Consider the following 23,647-nt stretch of genomic DNA (forward strand, 5'->3'; position numbering starts at 1 on the left):
TATTGTGTTTCACTTTACATGTTTTGACTTCCTAAATAATAAGATTATTCAAACTCCACATTCGCTCGTACTTTTGGAAGTAAGTAGTGAATTAAGACTGTCATGAATTAGATTGCAGATTGTCATGGCAATAGAATTGCTGCAATGTTCATGAGTACTCAGAAATTGAGATTTGAGTATTGGATAAACCCCCGCTCAGAGTATTACTTCATGGAATTCATCACGAGTAATACTGAGACGATAATATCTATGATATTGAAATAGAGATATATGAGTTGTAATTTGCAAGTCGGCTATACATTGGTAATACGAAAATGCATCAGTAACTTGGTGTTATAAAACATATTGCCATGTATGGTTTGATGAGTAAAAGATACAAGCATATGAGTCAATGTTTATTCGTTCCTTCTGCCCTAACTGGAAAAACGATATATGTGGGCCCCCCGATGATTTGGTGTTGACTTATGTGCTAGGCCCAGCCAGGACTAAATTGATGTGTTCGATTAGAAGTCCTATATCATCACAAATCAGAAATTGGGAAACATAGATTCTGGACAAATAGATTGATTGTATTCCATGTCTTATGTCTAGGGATATCTAGTAGAAAGAAGGGTCATGTGATCACTTATCTTAGGACACGTAACTGACTGGGTCAGAGTTCGGCAACAGCTTTTGGAAGCTATAATTTGTTGGTCAAATTTAGAAGTCATACTAGCAATTATAGTTACAGACTTATCCAAGTGGGAGACTGTTGGATTAGGTGTCTAAGCCCATAACTATAATTGGTATGTACTTGAATTGATAGCAGCACAGTCCTTTTGGGTTGCCCTCAAACCTAGCAACCGGACAAGGAAATTATGAAAGGAGAGATATTGATTTATTACAAGATTAATAAATTAATATAAATGATTTATTAATATGTTAAAAGATTAATATATTGATTAGAAATCATAATGTTTAATTAATAGTTAGCCAGAAATTAATTAGAATTAATTTTGGGGTTAAAATCATTAATTATAAAGTGCAGGGACTAGTTTGCAATTATCAGATAGTTGAGTGGAAGGCTCCAGAACCTCCTTGGAAGGAGGTGGAAAAAATCTATAGGGGAAAACCTAAGGATTTCGTCCAAGGGGGCTTGGATAAGGCCTTGGATTAACTTAGGCCCCAAGCAAAGGAGTATTAGGGTTTTCCCTAAACCCTAGATCCCTCAGCTATATAAGGAGCCTCCTAGCTCCTAAATTTGGTCACTCCTTCTTTGAAGAAACCCTAGGGCCAAAAATTGAATACTCTCTCTACTCTCTCTCCTTCAAGTTTCCTTCTTGCTAGTTCTTGGGTGTGATTCCATTAGAGACATTACATTTGTGGTGCCAGGCTTCCAAGAAGATCAAGTTCAAGAGGATTTTCAATTGTTTGCAATAACAATTGAAAGGTATGTAACTCTTAAACCCTAGTTAGTTATTTTCGAAAATAGCCTCTCTCCTCTAGGGTTCTTGTTTGCAATTCAAAGTTATATGTTCAATAGTTAAAGCATAGATCCAAAGTAGGTTGCATGTGAACTTAGGAATTGTTTTCTAGTTAATTTGTTTTACCTAAAACCCATCAACAACAGTTAGTCTTAGAGAGGATTTGTGCAATATGACCAAATCCATCACTCTATGATTATTTAACCTTCGTAGCATGTAATTTAACGTATTCATTTGATAGTTAACTCAAACCAATATGAGTCCCACAAAGCACAAAGCAAGAAGCATTCGAGCAGTGGAGTCGACTGGCACTAAGAAATAATAAAATCAGGTAGATCCTCATACAAAATTCACGACCTCTAGACCCAAGCATCTAGGATATACCTTTATCCTGTCCTCACTCTCTCAAGAGTGGCTAATCATTCCTCGCGCTAACTTGCTATGAACTGCACCCATTCATAAAACTTCCACCAACCCTGCACCCACTCATGCTTGTTTATCATACATAACGTTGGATCCCATAGACAGTCGTCTACTAGACTCTACCCCAAGCCCTTTATCAAACAAGAACATGAAATAAAGCTAAATCAAACATTCTCATGCTATAGAGTTTTTGTTACATACAACCATGATGCACACACTAAGCAACTACAGTAATGATGTCAAATTTATCTAACATATCACAAGTCCTCCTAGGCTATCAGGAATCATACGTCAAGAAATTCGATCATGTAATTCATGAAGATCCCTAGTCTATCACTAGCATGTAGTTCTATCATAATCATCGTAAACAAGTAACAGTGTGGTAACTTGGGGTATACTTTTTTGCTCTGACTGGTCGTACACATCTCATCCTTCCTTGGAACTTCTAAAAATAAGTTGAATATAATTTGAAAATAATAAGAAAACTTTCACATATACTTATTTTGAGTTTGGATTCACACGAATGTTCATCCAATTCACTCAAATAAAGGCTCTGATACCAATTTGGAACATCCATAAAATCATGATTTTTTTTCATTTTTTTGAAACCAATCCAAAATCATAAGCATTCACAAATCATAATTTCCAAAAGTCATAAACACATATTAGAGTATCCCAAAATCATAATCTCATAAAATCCAAGATGATGTACACGATCAAGCCTTTGTCTTGTCCCGATCATATAAAGTACCTGAAACATAAAACCGAAACTATAAGCACGAAGCTTAGTGAGCTCTCCCAAAGTACCACCACACAACATAACATATACAAACAAACATGTTGGGTCCATTTAGTAGTCGGACTGGAATACCCACAGGTCCATAGCCATTGGGTTGGATTACCCCCCGCCCAATCAGTCATTAGACTGGAATGACTCGGCCCACTCGGTCATCATACTAGAATGCCAATATGCAATGGGTCCACTCAGTCATCGGACTGGAATACCCTCAGGTCCACTCAGTCATTGTACTGGAAAATCCCCGATATATTGGCTCACGCACATAGCAGTTTAGCCTCAACCCAAAATCATAACATGTCAACATAAACATAACAGATAAACACATAACCAGTTAACAGACAAACATGCAGATCTATAGATTACCACCGCATAACAACATCCTATATATATACCAGGATACAGATCTAACAAATCACTACAACATAACAACATCTTATATCCTAGGACACAGATCTAACGAATCATTACAACATAAAAGCATCCTATATACCAAGATACATAACCTAGTGGGCCGACATTGGTGTCTTCAACCCACAAGTACAGTGAGGGAAACTCACCTGAACCAAAGAACCTTGAAACACTGTGATACGCTCCCCTCTACACTTCTTGGTCCCACGAATCCGCTAACACCAAAATCAAATTAAATCTTAAACAATAGTCCAAAATCCTCAAGTTTGACCAAACTTGGTTTAAAAAGTCAACAGTCAATAGAAGTCAACACAAGTCAAAGTCTAGGATAGTTGAGTATGCCCAGCATACTCCTCGTACATCCAACGTACATCGCATGTTCTTACTTCTCCATTAAGTACTTTATCAATTAATACCTTTTGTCCAGAGCTCAGATCTAGACTCAAAACATCGACTTAATTCATAAAGTTTCCACCTTTATGACTTTATGTGGCTAGAAAAGGTCCAAAATCCAAAAACCTAACTTATTAACCCATTAAGACATCATAACTCTTGCATGGAAAAGATAGAACGGTTAAGATCACATTTTTATGGTTCCTAGTAACTCCATAATGGATAAAGTTTCTAACTTTATCCATTAGAATGGTCCAAACAACCAATATTTAGTCTTTAAGTCTCTAAGGGACTAAAAGTTCATCTTTTGAACTTAATCCAATAAGTCCTAGTCTCCAACCTTCAAATCTGAATCAATATGGTGTTTAGATGGATAAAGTTTCCAACTTTTTCCATGACAAGGTCCACAATTTCAAGATCTAAACTTTATGCACTTAAAGTGACCAAAAGCTCATAACACCCAAAACTAGCTAAATCTAACAAAGGCCTCATCAAGATTCAAACTTTATACCTCTAGAAGAAAGATCAAGGTGAATAAGGTCTGGATCTATAAGCTCCAATGCAACCAACACTTATCAAATAAGCTCCTTCTTCTCCGAGATGCACCAAGAACACTCCAAATCAATTAAAAATACCTTCTTTTGCTTACAAGTGTCAAACTAGGGTTTGGTTTTCAATGGAGTACATTGAAGGGGTTGAGGCTGAGAATGGAAAGGGTTTGGGGAGCTAAGGAGCTTAAATAAGGCTTGAAACCCTCAAAGTAGGGTTTGGGGTCTGATCGCGTGCGCCCAACATACTCTTGGTACACCCAGCGTACCAGGTTGATCCCCCACAATCCACGTAGCCTTAGTACGCCCGACATACTCCCCGTACGCCCAGCGTATGCGGCTTAACCCAGAACCGTCCTAACCTCAAAGTGTTGTAACTTCTTTGTTCCAACTCTGTTTTTTATTTTCTTTATGTCCACGAAAAGGTGTTGAAGAGCCTCAAAAATCATCTAAATATCTTGGGCTAAAAATTCTCGAACAAAAATCCATATTTCATGCAAGAAGCCGACCTATGACGTTTTCCCTTTTTACCCTTCGGCCCAACACAATTCAAGGGTTAAATGTCTTAACTATCATTACATCATTCCACAAGGACTAAACTTACATAATCGACTTCCGGCCCATGAGCCAGAAATGGTAGAAAACATGATTTTACAAAGAAAAAAAAATAAAAAACCCAATTTTCACTAGACATAACAAAGTGACAAATATATATATATATATATATATATATATATATATATATATATATATATATATATATATATATATATATATTAGATTTTAATGTTCACATCTTCGCTCTTTCGTTTTCCGAAAATGAGTAATTGCATTTTCAGTCTTAACATTCTCAAGTGCTTCATTTTCTATACTACAAATCAAAGCATTATTCATAAAAATGTCACCTATTTTGTTATGCAAATCGATTATCAACAACTTCATTGCAGGAAAAACACCATTTAATGGTTGTATTTGTGAAGGACAAAACTAAAGTTAGTTTTAATAATCTAGAAAAGAAAAGAAAAAATAGGTTCTTCTATTCGATGTTTGCGGTTGTGATAGATATGACATCCCCTATTTTCCAAAAAAAAAAATTATTTGTGCTTTTAAAACCATGTTATCTCCATTTGTAGAAAATCTTAGTCAATTAAAACATTTTCTGGAAACATGTCCCTTTTTTTTTAAAATATTTTGAGTACAAATATTTTTTTTTCAAAATACAAAAACCCTACGGATGTCATAATCAATACACAACATAAGTTAAAACCGTAACACCTAGTTTCAGGATGTTTCTATTCTCGAGATAACGGGTCATAATGTGATCGAGTAAAGGACTTGGGCTTCAAGAGATTAGAGTTTAGACCCTATCGGATGTTGATAATGTTGGTTTAGTGATTATAGCCCTCAAATTGCTTTGAAGCCAAAGGGTAAAATGGGAAAATGATATTTCAGAGTTTTTGCATGAATTAATGAATTTGGTTCGATATGTTTTAAATCAAAAGTAATTGGATAAATATGTGTGTCTTGTAAATACCTTTGCATGCAAATAAAGATCGCTGAAAACGGACTTGGAACAAAGAAGTTATGCATGTTTTAAGTTGGAGTGAAGTGTATGAAAACCCCCCACTACGCAGTGGTCATTGTGCAACCCAACCCATGAATTTTAGGGTTTTCAACATATTTAAAGGAATAGTAACATGTTTTAGGTCATTTTCTCAACCTCCATCACATCAAGAGCTCATTGGGAGCAACCCTAGTTTCCTCTTCATAAATTGAGCTCCTCCTCTCTCCTTGAACCTCCTTTGGTGAATATTTTGGGTGTTTTGGTGAAGGAAGAAAGAAATTTTGCGCTTGGAAGCTTGGAGCTTGTGGATCTCTACCTTCTAGACCTTTGTAAGTCACAAAGTTCCTTGATTTTTGGTATCTTGTCTTTGGATCTTGAAGTATTATGAGTTGTAGTCCATATTATATAAATAAAATGAGGCAACCAGATAAACCCAAAATTTCACTTTTATTAAAAATAAACGAAAATTTGGAACTTGTCCTTACAACGCATAAATTGGAAAACTATGTTTCTAGACATCGCCTAAGAGTAATAGCAATCTATTAAATTATCCTAACTGCTAAGTAGTAGCTCCAAATTCTGATCATCAAACTATGTAATCGAAGTCTATCTCTTATGATCAGATTCAGCTCACTCTACTTTTGCTTCCTTCTTTCTCTTAGATACTGCAATAACATTAAAATGTGATTATCCCATCATGTATTAAGAGTCTATGAATAGGAACTTGTTAAAACGATGGAGTTAGACAATGGATGTACCTGAAGTAAAGTCATACAAATTGGCTTTACTATCTCTGAGATCTTTCAGATACTTTGGGCAACTTCACAATTAATGTCCCTTCAATTGACAATCGAAACATATGGACTCTTTGGGGTTAACACATGGAACTATTCAAGAACTAGCCTTTCTCTTTACCATACGATCAAACTGTTTGACCTTGGCCGACCCCTTTCCATTGGGAAAAGAAATATTTTTTAGACTACCATTGTCAATGTCCATGGAAACTTTAGAATTAGACCCAATAAGCATTTCTGCTTTAGATGTGCTCTTAAGCATTTTCTGCTTCAGTAACAATCAACATTTGGGTCACGTCGATGTTCATCATATGAAAGTTCTCAACGAACTGTTCATATGACTTTAGAAGTGAAAGAAGAACCAAATCAATGACTTGTTCCTTTGGGAAAATAGCACCCATTCTATGCAACTTGTCAATGTACGATTTCATTTCCAGAACATGTATACACACATAATTTCCATCTTGATGTCTATATGCCAATAGGGCTTGAGTAGCTTTGTATCTTTCAACTCGAGGAAAACGCGACGTTGGGAGAGTCACTAGAGGAGGTGGTGGAAGAGTTTGAGAAGCATGATGTATAGTTCCATAATTTCCCGAAGAAGAGAAAACATTTTCACCTTGATTAGAAAGTGGAAGATCATCTTCAAAAGGAAGATGAAAACCATTTCCAAATGAATGAGGAAGACCATTATTGTCTTGTCTTGACATCTATAATGGGAGAAAGGATATTTCAAGTTAGTGGATTTTAATCCTTAATTATTAAACCATAATTTTTTAAATTAAGGTTAGGATCCATATTTTCGATTCGAACTTTGAAGAGGGATGTCGTAATCAAATTCGAATCTATTTTAGGTACGTAAGGCTTTTACCAATTCCAATCTTATGAAACCCCTAGATCTTTTGAGATTTATTGATTCTTATCAATGGCATGTTTAATCTCGGATTATGCTCTCACTTTTGTGACTGGGATGTCGAGGGTCACAAACAAGATGTGACTAACCATAAAAATATGCTTGGCATTCTCGATGTAATTTTATCGTCTCTCATTAATGTGTCGGTCAACCACACGCGCTCCATTAACAATGATAATTTTCAAGATGCCCATTATAACTATTTATAGTCACTATTAGTGTGTCAGTTAACCACACGCTCTCCACTAACTACATATAAGGTATAATGTGCAATTTTATGGATTAGCATACTAATTCACATTTCTCATAAAGTAACGAGAATTGGGATTTAAAAGGTTATAGTACTTCTAATAGCATTATAATCTTAATGAGAAATAGTGTCCTATCAAATCCGTTCGGCTAACGACCCTCCACCATACAAGAGAGCGGTGGGTAAGAGTGTATACCTAATGGAGGTCATTTTATAGGCCGCTTCCTTAAACTCCTCTTATAGTATGGCTTCGTGAATAAGGTGTACTAGAGAGTTGACTGGCTTTAGTCTTATACATATAGTAATAATTAAGCTTTTAATTTTACATATAATATAAGGTGTATTTTAAACTTTTCAAAATACTAGGGTTTTTATTTTAAATTTTGAAATTAATATTCAATTAATTAAATTTAAAATAATTTAATAATGATTTGATTAGTATCTTTTAATTAATAATTAAATAAATTAATTAAATCAATTAAGGATTATCTAATTAAAATAATCAAATAATTTAATCCTAATCCTTACCCTCTAATTTTCGAAAATTAAGGTAAAGAATTCCAATTTTATAATTATTCATTTTAATCAAATTAAACTGACAAGTATCAAATATGGGAACCCTATAAGCCTACATTTTCGAAATTACTTGGGGAGGAAGGCTATGGTTTCAAAACCCTAGCCCTTAATTTCGAAGTCCAAAGGGTGGAGGCTAATGTTTCCAAAACCCTAACCCTTGTCGAAATTATGGCCTCTTAGGGTTTAATTTCAATAAACCCTAATTTGATCTATTCTTCTACTATAGTTATTCAACAGAAAACAAACCAAACTCTCTTATACCACTGATGGGATTTAGGTAAACAAACAAAATTAAAACCCTTAAGTTTGTGTGCAACCTAAATAAGATCTATGTTTTATCTATCGAACCTATAACTAAGAACAGCAAAAAGAAACCTACAAACCCTATGCAATTTTCGAAATTAACATTAGAGGGTTTTAGGATTATATACCATTTTGTTGTTATAGCAAACAAATAGAATTCCTCTTTGTTGATCTCTTGAAAGCAAGCACCACAAGTGTCGTGCCTCTAATGGAATCACACCCAAGCTAGCAAGAAGATAATTTAAGATAGAGGAGAACATATTTTCGTCCAAGACTTGTAGAGGGAAGGGTAAGGACGAAAACAAGGCTAGAAGGTTCCATATATAGTTGAGGAAACTTTGTGCCAAAGCAAGGGTTTAAGGGATAAGCCCAAGATTCCTTTGCTTGGTGACCAGGCAACCCAATCTCCTTATCGAAGGGGCCTTGGAAGAAATATCCTAGACTTACCCTAGAGATTTTTGTCCACCTCATTCCATGAGGTTCTAAAGCCTTCCTTTCTCAACTATCAATAAATAATCAAATAGTCCTTGTACTTTTAATTAATCCAGTTAATCCCAAAATTCATTCCAATTAATTTATGATTAATTATTAATTAAACATTATTATTTCTAATTAATATATTATTTTAATAACACATTAATAAACCATTTATTTAATTTTTTATTCACAAAATAAATTAATTTCTTACTCTCTAAAAATCATCATGTCCAATTGTTATGTTTAAGGGCAACTCAAAAGGACAATGTTACTATCAATTCAAGTACATACCAATTTTATTTATAGGCTTAGACACCTAATCCAGGTAAATCCAGGTACATACCAATCATCCTGTCCAGGTTCATGTTTTCACATTCTAGAAGCGCGCACCAGACGCGCACTGCGTGGGGTGCAAATCGCATATTTTGTGAATTCCATAACTTCTTCATACCGACTCCGTTTTCGACGCTCTTTATATCCCCAAAAAGCTCTCAAAGAGATCTAAAACTTTCCTCTAGACACTATCACCTAATTATGACTTCGTTTTTAGTCTCTATTTTTCTAAGATTAAATGATTTTGTTAAAATCATAACTCTCACGTACGGACTCTGTTTTTGACATTATTTTTCTCAAAATTCCTATCTTAAAGGAATCATATCTAATTCATACGGAGTCGAATTTCTACGAAAGTTATATTTTCAGGATCTAGACGATGTGTACTCTCTCTCTCTCTCGTTCTCTCTCTCTCTCTCTCTCTCTATATATATATATATATATATATATATATATATATACACATATACATACACACACACACATATATATATATATATATATATATATATATATGTGTGTGTGTGTGTGTGTGTCTGTGTGTGTATGTGTGTGTTGGTGCACTTATTTTTACGACTTACAGACGATTCAGATGATTTTTCCTATTTTTCTTTATACGAAACTTATATCATATCTTAAATGTCTAACCCGAATCTGCAGCCGTTACAAATAACACTTCAATTTTCATCAATGAGAACTGTATTTCCAGTTCCAACTACTAACTAAGATACGCTTATAAGTTTATGCTTCAAACCTTCGACATAAGCGACTCTATTAACAGTGAATTTCCCATTCATTACCTTTCCATAACCCTTCACTTTGCAATTCTGTTATTACCAAACTTCACAACTCCAACATTTTCTAACTTTCTAAAATCTCTCAGCTTCTCTTTCCTTCCAATCATAATATGTAAGCATCCACAACCAATGTACCAATTTTCGTCATATTGTTCGTCACCTAAAACCTACAATCATTCAGAAAGATTTATGTCCCCAAGGATTTTTGGGTCCTTGGACACTAGTATGAAAAGTTGTGTGCAGTGTAGAATTAAAAATCCAACTATGAACCTTTTTTTTATTTTTTCAGTTAAATCAACTTCATCAGATTTTGGCACAAAAATATAATCATTCAATATCAAAGCATCAACTTTAATTTTTCTCTTTTTCAACCTTACTTTCAAAAAAATCAACTTTCTTGTATGTTTTAGCTTCTTTCCATTTTGAAGGCTTCGACAATGATTTTCGTGATGAAGTACTTCCACTCATTGATTTATTGAAGTAGTTCTCATAAGCATGTTTGACTTGTTCTTAAGAATACTCATTCAATTGAAATTTATTTATTTTACTTTCAAACCAATGATTGAAAATTTTCATTCATTTTTGCTTTTGACAAATGAAACTTTTGATTTGTACAAAGAGGATGGATTTGGAAATTGTGGTCCATCAAGTTTAAATGGTGCCTTTCTCTCCATAAAATTTGTTGGTTTTGAGGAACTTGTTTACGAAAAAGATTTTTGCGATTTTTGTTGAAAATGATTTTGATATCCAAAATGACTCTTTTTGAAAACTATTATGATTTTGTGAAAAAAGTCTTGTGAACACTTCTCTAATCATGATTTTGCCTCTTATGAGTTTTCTCCATTGTTAAGTTTTGAACAACCTTTGACTTTTGTGAAAAAACCATTTTGATTTATGTTCTCAACTTCTTTGTTGACACCTTTGTGCAAAACTTTCGAAGATTCTTTTGAAAAATGAGTTTTAGATTGTTGTGAAAATTTCTTTTCTTGAACTTGTAGTGATTTTTGTTGTAATTTCTTTTCTTTCTGAAAATATCTTCTTTTCTTCCAATAAGCTTGTTTCGAGCTTTCTTTTTGGAAATTTTTTCTTTTAAATCATATTTTTCGACATCACTTTCGAAAGTTTGAGTCTTCGTTTTGTGACCTTTTTGAGCATTTAATTCATCTAGTAAAGACTTATCATAACTTTTCTCTGACTTGTCTTCAACACCAAACTTGATAGTTTTCACAGGCCAAACACCATTTTAGTTATTTTATTATCTAGAAAATGATTTTTAACTCTTTTAACGTTGAAAAGTTATTGATCTATGATTCAAACCATTTTCCTCAACATTTTGATTCGATTAAAAACCTTTATCAGTCACTTTCAAATAATCCTCTTTCAACAATTCATTCAACTTTGGATCAACTTTATCCCCATTTCCTTTTGTGGAAAAAAAAAACTTGATTTAGAAACTCATTATTAAATTGTGGATAAAGAACTGAGTTTTGTTCAAGAAAATGTTTCCTTTTTTCTTTCAAAATCTTTGTGTATTCTTTTGAATCCTCAAACACTTGAGCGTCAATAACTCATGGAATTTCTTTTTCACTCGAATCATCCTCACTGTCAATTTCATTATTTGTTATGTCTTTGACAATAACCGACTCTTGAGAATCATCAGTTTTAGTTGTCAAAGATAAATCATTGTTTAGCATGGATTTTGAATAATCATTTTCTTTGCTTTTGGCTAACGAAGTGATTTTAATAATAGACAATTTTGAGCAATCAACACCTTCCTCTTCCTAAATTTCACTAATATTATCATAATCATCTTTGATATCAATAAATTTTTGTTGAGTAATTTGTATTGAAGTCTCAGTTTTGTTCAAAAATTTTATTGTTTGTTTTTAGATAGAGTATCATTCACAATATCAACCAAGTTATCAGCATCCAAAAAATCATTGATATTAACAATACCATAAGCATACACATCATTTGGAACTCGATCATACTTAGCAGCCTTACTCTCACAATCATATGTAATCTCATCAACTAACTCGCATTCATAATTAATGAAAGGAAGTAGTTTATGGTGTTGTTCCTAAAAAATATATGATCAATGATAAAGATTAGTAAGTTTCCCATACAAACGTTTAGATGTGTTACAATATATGTTCCGTTGTATAACCAATAAACTATTATCCATTCTAAGGGAATTTCTATCAATCATGATATTAGTAATTTTCAAATCTAGGCTCTCAATCCTAGTTTTTTTCTCCTCCAAATTATTCCTGGATTCATAAAACAAAGCTTTATTCTCCAAATCACTACTCATAGAACTTAGCATATCATTCAAGTAAGAACATGTTTCATCAAAATCAGATAAAATAGTATTATAGGAATTTAAAGGAACATTAAGAGAGATAATAAAATCATGTACCTTCTCATTCATGGGTGACTTTGAAGTGGTTGACACAAAACATCTTCCTTCAATTAACTATTCTTCCTATTCACTCTCATCTTCACTCTTCTCCTTAAACTCTTAGAACATGCTCTTCTCCTCAGAATGATCTCCATAGTGCTTTGCATACATAACTTCATGCGTCGGATGATGCATCTCCTCATCATCAGAACCATAAGACCAAATCTGGTATATGCCATCTTCCACAGTTGAATTCTTAGCCACCATAGAGAGATTCTTTGACTTTTCTTGAAGCTCTTCAATTTTCATTGCATAGTAAGCTTCTTCTTTCACTTTCTCATTCTTCTCCTCTTGCTTCTTCAACATGCAATCCCTTGTAAGATGATTATGTCTATTACAATAATTACAATTGTAACCAGAATCTTGTTTTAGCCTTTTCTTAATCTTCTTTTCTTCTTTCTTCTCTTCAGCCGTTTTGACACTCTTTTGAGCAACACCAAAATTCGATAAAGACTTCTTAACTGATCTGTTATTGAAGTTTCCACCAATTCGCTTCTTATAAAATTTCCTGACCATATTATTTGAATAACAGTCCACAACTTCGTCATCATAATTCATCAAATGACTTTCTTCAGTCTCATCTGCTTCACCATCAGAACACACTTCCTTCCCAGTGGTTTTCGAGACTAGTGCCAAAGGAACTCCAAAGCTCAATTTGCTATTTTCTTGTGCAATCTCTTTCGCCTCTGACTCATGAGCTTTAAGGATGTTGTAGAGATTCGACAGTGAATGAGTTTCGAAGTTCTCTTGGGTCTTGATCATCAAATAAATATTCTTCCATTCCTTTTTCAGCCCAAGAATGAAAGTTATGTTGAACTCGAGAGTGGTACGAACAACATTACATCTGGTTCATTTGTAAATTAGCTCATTGAATCGATCGTAATATGCTTTGATAGATTCATTTTCCTTTTCTTTGAAGTCAGCTAACTCCGATAAGCATTGAATCACCTAAATTTTCTTAGTTTACTCATTTCTTTGGTAGTTTTCCTTGAGTGTGTTCCAGATCTGTTGTGTAGTCTTGCAGCCACAGATGTAGTTATACACGACCAATGGTAAAGCTCCTTGTAACTCACGAATGCATCATTTGTCATTACCTTTTTTCTTGTTGCCTTGAGCAATCATATACTCTGCTTCACCTGTCGTACCAAACTTCTTGAAGACGGTCAACACGATAAGTACCGTTTTAATCGATCTCCACAAATCCTCATCAATTCCATTGAGATAATTTGCCCACTGATTGTAATACTCAGGAAGCAACATCAGGATTTTGTGGAAGATCCAAGTAGATTAGCATAGCTCTTCCAGATGTTTTGCCCACTAATCGTAATATTCAGGAAGCAACATCAGGATATTTGTGGAAGATCCAAGCAGATTAGCATAGTTCATCATGGTGTTAACATTCAAATTTGCCATTAAATCGAGTTGGAAAGAGGATAAACTTGAAGGGAAAGAAATCATATACAAACAATTGATTAACGATCGCAGAATCATTAAATCATAGTGATTTATCAAAGAATTACGTTTTCACTTGCATAAAGATTGAATCAGAACAAATGATTCAATAAAATGAAATAGCGAAAAAGATTCTTATATCGATATGTCTATTCTTGCTCTGATACCAATTGAAAAGATGTTTAATCAATCGTAAAATGAAATCAGAGTTCAAATGTACACAGAAAAATAAATAAAATCTGGTTTCAGCTCATATTCATCCGGAGAGAGTATAAGTACATTTGAGAGAAATGAAGTATAATGCACAAGTTGCAAAAGTTACAAATGACTTAGGTACCTACATTAGTCTACTCAACGGATACAAAAAGTATATCAGGACTTTGATATTAATAACGAATCCATAAATGTGTTTGATAAAATACATACACTACCTAAGTCATGAAGACCTTCGATATTGAAACAACATTCGCTACTAAAACACCTACCTAAGGCTTCGATATATCACAACAAATATTACTATGCAAATCTTCTATGTCAATGTTTCATAATCACCACAATGGAGGCAAAGGGTATCAAAAATTTTAATAAGTTTTTTAATTAATCTATTATTTTTGACATTTTTCTCTATTGTAATTTCTGTTTAATTTAGATGGAAGAAAAGAACATTTCTAATCGCCATGATTTGTTTACCGTTTAAGTTATTATGTATATAGTTTTAATTTATGAAAAAAATTGCTACAATTGGTACGCAAGAAAAGATTAGCAAACAACCTTAATTATCGTTTGCTTTGCTTCCTAGAAACAACGTTGTAAGAAATAATATTAAAGGAGCTATCCAATTAAACAAGCTAACTTTTAAAAAAAAAAAAAAAAAAAAAGTCATAAAAAAATTTAAAAATTTTGTAAAATGATTTCATAAAAAATATATTTAATAAGGGATAACCAAAATTGTAAAAGTTAATATTAAAAGAAGTTGTAAACATGTAATGTATTATCAGTTGCGTATGCAATTGCATAATATAAACAATGAATGGTAATTCATTTATCCGTTAAGTTAACACGCTCAACGAACGGGTATTACATTGAAATACCACATGTAAACAAAATTAAAGTAATTGTCAAAAAAAATTATTATTTGTCAATCAAAGAATTATAATCCCTGTTTTTTGCAATGGTCTCAATTTGCAAAAAATAAATAAATAAATAAATAAAAATTAGAAAAATTAAAAAAAATTACACTGTTTTAATAGAAAAACCTTCTATTACTATATATTTTATACACATGTCCATGTAAATTACAATAGTTTTCATCTTCTAATATTCTTTAAAATTTTGCAACATCTTATTTTTGTGACAAACAATTTACATTGTATGAACAACAATTTTGTTATATGTTGAAGTTCTTTACTTTTTATTCCATGAAAAGAAAAGATGATTAAAGATGTAACAACAGTAATGAATATGATTTTCTTATTAATTGACGACTAAATACAAAGCTTAATTATATACAAAGAAGAAAACAAGCTAACATATTGACTAATGCTAACATGTACCAAACTAACTTACTGTCAACTAATCAATTAACTATCGAAGAGGTAAATCTATGCAGCTTCGATAATTTACTTTCGTAACCAATAAAATGTTCATAACATTAAACAATGTAGTATTGATGTAGCTTTGATAATACTCCTATATGACTCATTAAAATGGACTCTTAAAGATGTCTTTGCAAGCCATCTCTCTCCAACTTTGAAATTTGCATCGGGGTATATTTAACATGGAAATAACCCCGACGGAAAAAATAAATAAATAGGTAGATATGAGATGGAACATTAGAGAGAGTCATGTAGGGTTCATTGTGTTTATTTTTTACTATATGATTATTTTAAAAATTACAGTATATAACCGTTTAGTAAAATAGGTTACATCTAACCATTATGGACGAGTAAAGTTTATAAGTCAGGTATGAGCAAAAGTCATTTTAATCATTTTACATTCTTACATTTGTCTTCCGGTTTGAGCAATGGTTTTATATGATGCAAGTGGTTACTGAACAACAATATAATTTGTGAGACCCATGCAGATAACAATTTATTTTGTTGAGACATTTACAACAGTGAACATTATAGGAATGAATTTGGATGCAATTGAACAATAGCTTTGACCTTTTTTATAATATTTTTTTGTTTTGAACTTCATTTCATTTGATTTATTGTAACTAAATCCTGCAGTGACAAAAAACATATTGATAATGGATATAAGATTGCGCTCACGATTAAGAACAACACGGTGCTTCTAACAAATGATGAAGAGCATTATATAGTCGAAGATGAATATGAATGTTTATCTAAAATCTCTCAGTATTAATGAGAGTTGTCGGACCAAGCTTTATGGAGACCATGTATTGATTTGATACCATCAACAATCTCAACAAAGGTAAATATTATTTCATATTTTGTTAAGTTATGTAAAAGATATATTTTATATTTATTACACTTTGTTTGTCTTAATATACATATGATTCTTCTAATAATAAAGAAAAGGGAAAATGTCACTGTAGTCCCACGAACTTTCATATTTTTGTTTAAAAGGTCCCTATTGTTATTTTTTGGCTTTATAAAGACATGAATTCTCTTTTTACCGGCTTTTAAGGTCATTTTCTAGAAAGTGAAGGGGTCACCCGGTCACCCCTTTCACAATCAGCCAGTTATCTTGTACACATCATTAAAAAAAAGCCAACCCATTTGCCAGATCAGATGTCACCTAATGTATACGAACATGAGAGCACGAAATTGAGGGAGAACAACCATGTGGAATCCATCGCCATTATCATCACTTCCCCTCAAAATAGCATTCATCATTTCTTTCTTTCTTTCTTTCTCATTGCTTCTTCTTCGTCTTACTCTCCCCCAACCCCCAACCCCCGTTATCATTCCATCTCAATTCCGAAAGTCAACTCCAAGAAACAACGACCACTGCCACCGCTGGAGACATACTCGCACTCCTTGGCACACCTTAGCAAGCTGCATCCGTCGACCCCCAATTCAGAATCTGAGATAAGTCAAGTATCCAACAACGAACCCATTCGTCCAAATCGATCAAACACAACGCCATATCCGAGCCAAACGTTCGCAGCTAACATAATTTTGACTTTCCCATTAACCCATAAGAACATCAAGTCAATTTCCGATGGCAGATGAAAGTTGCGCTTCTGATATTTGTACTTCAAATCCGATTACACCGTTCACAGATCAATAATTCTAATTTTGACCTTTTTAGTTTGACTCACAAGAACACCCTTACAAACACGATTTCATTCCATTGAGTTCCTGTCACAATTTCATTCGCTCGTATGACACAACCTGTGAGTTAAATTAACCATTCGGAACCCAGCACATCATAAACACCAAATCCCACTTCTTCAAATCGATCTTAAGATCAAACAGCTCATCAGTCAAGTTCATTACCACAATTATTTGTATTTTCAAAACTTTAAAACATCGAATCTTCATATCATCATTAATTTCATTGAATGACATAAACAAGAAACTAAATTGATGTTGAAACGAGAATGAGTAAATAGACTTTTTTAAACAAAGAATGAATTGATAAAATCAAAATTGATGTCAATAATGCTATTACTCACAAAGATCGATTCCAGAACAGATGAGTAAAAGATTTAACAATCATGGATAAGAATCATCAATTGTTGTCCGTTGGCTCCGGCTTCTACCCCCGACCCTAGATGCCCTTTCCACCATTTCGATGGCTAGAGCCAGGTCAAGGACTTCATCCATACGCTTCTGCATCATCCAAAAATCCCTAATTCGATTTCATGTTAAGATACAATGAGATGGTTGACAACCTGACATTTTGGTGAATCTCACAAATTTGGTAACAAAAATGGGTGATGAATTGGGTGATCACTGTACCCTTAGGGCCCAAGCAAGGCAACCCGTTAGTGAGTCGTTGATGTGTCATCTGAGTTGGGTAAGTTGACTCTGTAACTGAGTTAGGTGATGACTAGGCAAAGAAACCGGTTGAATTGGGGCAAAATCCCTAATTAGCCGGTAAAAAGAGAATTCATGCCCTTATAAAGCCAAAAAATAACAATAGGGACCTTTTAAACCAAAATGTGAAAGTTCGTGGGGCTACGGTGACATTTTCCCTAAAGAAAATGATGGTCTTCAAAAATGTACTACCTCCGTCCCAAATTGATAGTCCACTTTTGACTTTTGAAGTCTTTTTTCTTCAACTTTGACCTTAAATATTTTTGTTTCTAATAGATAATACTTGATGCAAAATATATGAATGGATTGTATTTTAAATGTTTTTTCATTGTTAAAAGTTTTATCAAGTAATTCATAACACAAATAAGAATATTTAAGGTCAAAGTTGAAGAGAAAAAAACTTCAAAAATCAAAATTGGACTATCAATTTGGGACAGATAGAGTATAACCGATGTCAATGATTTGGAAAGAAGGAAGTGATAATGTATGGGTTAAGTTATATAACTTTTTATAAAGTTAGATTATGTTTTTTAGTATGTTTTTTATTATTGTGATCAATATTTATAATTAAGTTGGTCATGATAATATTAAAGATCATATTTGTAACATGTCTACCTCTATCTCTACTTTAAAAGATGGTGGAGTTTAAATTTTTTATTTGTCCTTACTATATGACAATACTAGGTGTAAGATCCATATATTACATGGGTTCATTTTAAAGAAAAAATATGAAATTCTAAACATTTAAGAAGTTTCAATTATAAGAAAAAAATAGAAAAATATTGTATTACTAAAATTAAATTATTTGTGTTTTTCTTTTAAATTAAACAAATAATTTAGATAAATAAATAAAGGAAACTAATAAAACTTTAATTTAGAAAATTTAAAATTAGAAGTAAATCAATTAATGAAATTGATATGCATTTATTATTGTATTTATTGAAATTATTACATTTAAATATTATGTGAAATTTAATAAAATGAAAAAAAAACCACAAAATATCATGTGGAAAAAACTTAATTAAAAATAACTACAAAATGACATGTGCCACAATCAATAAGAGTGTGACATATTGCAAAATGTTGTTTATTTATTAGGGAAGATTTTTACTTCAGTTGTTCTTGTCATCTCTTATGTTCTATTATTTTTAATTTTCATGATTCTTATTGTCGTGTTGTATTTTTACAATTATACGGCTTATGTTGATATTAAATTTGATTCTTCTAAAAACTAATGTATACGATCCTCAATAACACCAAAGAAACGTCAACTTCCACGATTGTGTGATGAGTTTACTGATAATGATATTCCTAACTGACTTTAAAATAATTAAATAATAGATTTCACTTTGTTGTTTTTTTTTACATAATTTTTTTAATTGAACGCAAGCTTGGAGGAGGTTAGGATTGCAGGTCAATAAGTTAATACATCTTGGTTAATTGATTGCTATGCCTATGCATTTTATTTTATTGTCTTTTAATACTTTTTTCAATAATAGGTTTATTATTTGGATAGATTTGTCATTGTCCAACATATGAGAACAATTTATTATATAGTGATGATATGGGTTAATGTCATAAAAACCATCAAGTTTTCAGGGTTTTATCGGTTTTGCCCAAAGTTGAAATTTATGTCCGTTTTTATCCAAACATTTTCGAAAAAATGTTCGGTTTTACCCTTTTACCGGTGATAACAGGCTTTTCAGGTTACCATTATATTAAATTTGTAAAAAAACACTTAAGTTTACCATTTTTTTGCGTTTTTACCCTTAAGTTTATAATTTTTTTTACAATTTTACCCTAAGTATATTTTTTTCATAATATACATATTCATATTAAATAGGTAGGAAGAAAAGTAAAAACAAAAGGTAGGATAATATTTAATTTCTCTTTTAAAATATGAAGTTGATCAGCCCCACTAATTTCTCCATTTTGATATTTTCAATATTACCATCATTATAAACTTGTAATAAATTAACGGCATAACATGTTCGGGTTTTTAGAGAATTAAAAGGGGTCTTTTCAAAGTTCAAATCTTCAAGAACCTACGTAAAAGTAGGTATTATGCACCAAAAGTGCCAACCACCACCATTATTATCCACATAAATAATCAATAGCAAAAATGAGGCCACTTTTTCCCCAACAATGTCATTATAAAACACTTTTAAGTTTGATGTTGATTGGCTACCTAAAGCTCAAATATATGCATTCCCAAACAAGAATAAATCTTTAACATCAAAGAGGCTGTATTTACTACACGAGTCAAGACCAGAGAGACCTCGATAAGCTTTCGGGCTATTTCTGATGGTGTTGAAGAGAAGGGCATTCATGTCTTTTACACATACAAGAATTACCATAAAAAAGAGGCTAACAAATGAATGATTGGTGAACTAAATTAACTTTCTTAAAAAGTCAAAACATGTAAATGATGACTTATGTTTAAGAATACGCATGATTTGTTACTCATTCATGAAAGGCCTTTGTTCCTCAGTTTTTCTGAAGACGTCAACAAATAAAGAAAAGGCTTTGTTAGGATAAAACATCCGCTTTTTAACATAAAAGAAACATAATTTACAATGGATCAGTAAAATAAAACTGCATTATTCAAGACTCTGGCATATGAACATAAAGTTAAGCTCTAAAAAAATAAAAAATATATATTTGAACATGTCAAAAAAAACATATTGTTGGGAATTCTGTTGAAAGGTCGTGAGATTTTGTAGTCCCGATTAAACAGTAACTCAATTCCAATTACTCACTCCGATTTTATAACAAAAAAAAAAGTGGAGATCTCTGAGTTTTTTATCTGAGCACTCAGATTTTATTAAACAAATTTCTTTTCAATTTTTTTTAATCATAATCCAATTCCAGCTCTTTTCGTCTCTCTTTTTCCCTATAAATAGATATATAGATGGATGAAAATTATGTCATTCAACCCTCAAAAAGCTTCTAAACTTCTCTTCTATTATCTCATTCTTTCATATAAAATCATTTTGTTATTCCATTCAAGGCCGATTTTCACATCAAATTCGTACCGTTTAAGCAACGATCAACATGTGTCCAGCTAATTAGCACGTGGTCATGCGGGAGTAGGGTTTGATTTTAATTTGAATATTTTTATTATTGTTTGAACATTTTAGATTTTTAGGACTTATTTTATTTTTTTAATTCATTGAATTTTAGTGTGGAAACATTCAAAACAGTGTCGGTGTGTAAACGCAAAACTAATAAATTTTAACATGATACGATTTTTAGAATTCAAACATGAAACTAGAAGTGATTACTGTTTTCCAATTTATTAAAAACTTATTATTTTTTAGAGAAATTAAATATCCTCTACTCTTTGTTCCTACAAATCTTAAAAATAACATGTGTTACATTTAATGTGCATTTAATATTATTTTAATATACTAAAATCACACATGTCATCATTTAATTGATCATTTAATTGAATGGGTAGTAGGATTTATAGGAAAAAAAGTAGGAGGATATTTAATTTCTCTATTTTTTATTTAAAGTTCACGACTTTCTTACAATTAATTACATGTTTTCTTTTAGGATTAATTGGACTCTGTCAAATTTAGTCAAAAAAGCCTGAAATTAATTGAAAACTTCTTGTGTCTATCTTCTTTCTAGCATCTACATAGCATATGTGAGTGCCTTAAATGAACTGCTCTAATACAGAAGCTAAGATATAAGGTTAAGTGTGGAATGACATAAAAACCAAACTTCCTCCTAACCCTTTATCTTTTGAAAAAGAGAACTACAGTTAGATTTTTAGTTCAAATGTAGAACCTTCCCAATGCAGAATTGATATGGATTTCTTTCCAATTTAACAAGATTACTCTAATTGCAGCACTTGTTCTAAAGTTAAATCTTTTTGAAAGCTTTTTTTCTCTTAGAAGCTTAGCAATTTTCAAATAAAAAGACAAACATGTTTAGATCCATTTAACATCATAGTGCGGGTGTGACTCTTTATCTATCAAATTGAGTATCAATAAAAAGAAGAAGAAGAAAAACAGAATCCCCACCAAAAAACGATGAAATCATTAACTATCACACACTCCCGAACCCTCAAATAGAAAACCAACCAATGTACTATGAAATAGAAACCATAAACGAGAGACACAAATATCAAGTTCGAATGTTGAAATGGGTAAAAAGTTACCTTTTATCGGACGAACCTCCCTTCTGGCTCGGAAAGGATCGGAACAGCGGCGAGTTGACGTCGTAAATCATTGTCGTCCCGGCCAATGAATATCGGAAAATTTCAAGAAGCTATCTAATTATTTTCAGTTTCTTAGGTTTAAAACCCTAAAATTTGCAGCGTAAAGAAACTCACTGTAACGATTAATAGAAGAGATCCCTTAATAGAAAACAAAAATCCGGGTCGGTTCGAATTTTGTGTCAGCCGCCCCATCGTTTAGGATCGAGTTTATTAATATAAAATTGAAAATATCCATATCCATATCTCCTCTGTGTACTGACTCAGTATGGTCACATTTTATTTTTCATTTTGTTATCAGTTTTTCTTTATTTTTCTTTCACACGTCAAAAGATAAGAAATTGTTGTACTTTATTAGGGATCCAATTTTATTATCTTAATTTTTTAGGATAATTACAGTAAAATCCCTATATTTTGGCAAAAGTTTTAAAAAAGTCCTAATTTTTTTTTTTGAATGAAAAAACTCAATAAACCGGATAAACCGGACAATTTAGTCTTTATTATCCGGTGACCCTCATTTTCCCGGTTAAAGAAGTCTACATGGACTGGGCATGTTTAGGTGGACTTAACGAAACTTAAATATATACATCATTCGTTCCTTTCGTGCCCTAAAATCGGACCAGGCGAAAATCGAAGCAGGAGGAGGAGCCTCCAATGTCGTCTTCATCTTCTGTAAGAAGCAGAAGTTCAAATCGAAGAGTGATGAATCGACTGAGAAGCAGGTGATATTGCGGTGATCCCGTTGGAAAATGGACTTCGTGGACTCCCTTTAACCCAGGAAGAAGGTTTATAGGTTGCCCAAATTACCAGGATGCACTTAAAGACTGCAAGTTCTTCCAATGGGTGGATCCTCCTCTACCAAATCACTGGTATGCAAATCTCTTACTAGAATTTCACAACAATGTTAATTTGGAGAACAATGCAATTTTCAGGGACTATGGACAACAACAAGTTGAAGGGAAATTTTTTGAGGACGTTGTGGAACAACCAGTGGCAAATCAACCCGTGGAAGGAGTGGCCATTAAAGTACAGAATGGAGAACAAGGTGGAAAATGGAAATCTTTTTTTTATGTGTTCATGGTTTCTTTTGTTTTTGTGTTGGTGATGTTGAAGGATTTGTAGGATAGACAGAAGATGGATGGAAAATAGTGTGTTGGTGTCTTTTATGTGTTTTGATTGTGTTTTGGTGTCTTTTAGGATAGACAGAAGATGTATGGAAATCATGGTGTTTCCTTTTCTCAAGTGAAATGAATTAACAAGTTTATGTTTATGTATGAGTCATAAGTGCTTCGAATGTAATCATGAGTGAATAGAATGGAATGAAACAATGAATGGAATCATTAATTAATTGAATCAATAAACAATGGAATGAATATAGAATATAATCAAACATGTTTAATAAACAATGGAATCAATAATGATTGGAATCATGCATGACCGGAATCAAGTATGGTTGGA

At 32.5% G+C, this 23,647-nt stretch overlaps 1 protein-coding gene across 2 annotated transcripts; it reads right to left on the reverse strand.

Moving 5' to 3' along the window:
* Positions 1–2,347: 2,347 nt before the first annotated feature.
* LOC111903530 (uncharacterized) lies at positions 2,348–22,406 on the reverse strand. 2 transcript variants are annotated; one of them, XR_008223814.1, is made up of 2 exons: positions 22,133–22,406; positions 2,348–2,637 (listed from the first exon to the last, which is right to left on the reverse strand). XR_008223814.1 is itself a non-coding variant. In XM_042895539.2 (2 exons), exon 2 carries the CDS (start codon positions 13,262–13,264, stop codon positions 12,563–12,565), a length of 702 nt encoding a protein of 233 aa, XP_042751473.1. In that variant the 5' UTR covers positions 13,265–17,757; positions 22,133–22,272; the 3' UTR covers positions 12,028–12,562. The 2 variants fall into 2 exon arrangements, 1 of the variants encoding a protein (XP_042751473.1); XM_042895539.2 differs by lacking the exon at positions 2,348–2,637 and adding an exon at positions 12,028–17,757 and having other exon boundaries at positions 22,133–22,272.
* Positions 22,407–23,647: the final 1,241 nt, after the last annotated feature.

This window comes from Lactuca sativa, chromosome 5 (assembly GCF_002870075.4).
Source record: "Lactuca sativa cultivar Salinas chromosome 5, Lsat_Salinas_v11, whole genome shotgun sequence".
Classification (NCBI taxonomy): Eukaryota; Viridiplantae; Streptophyta; class Magnoliopsida; order Asterales; family Asteraceae; genus Lactuca; species Lactuca sativa.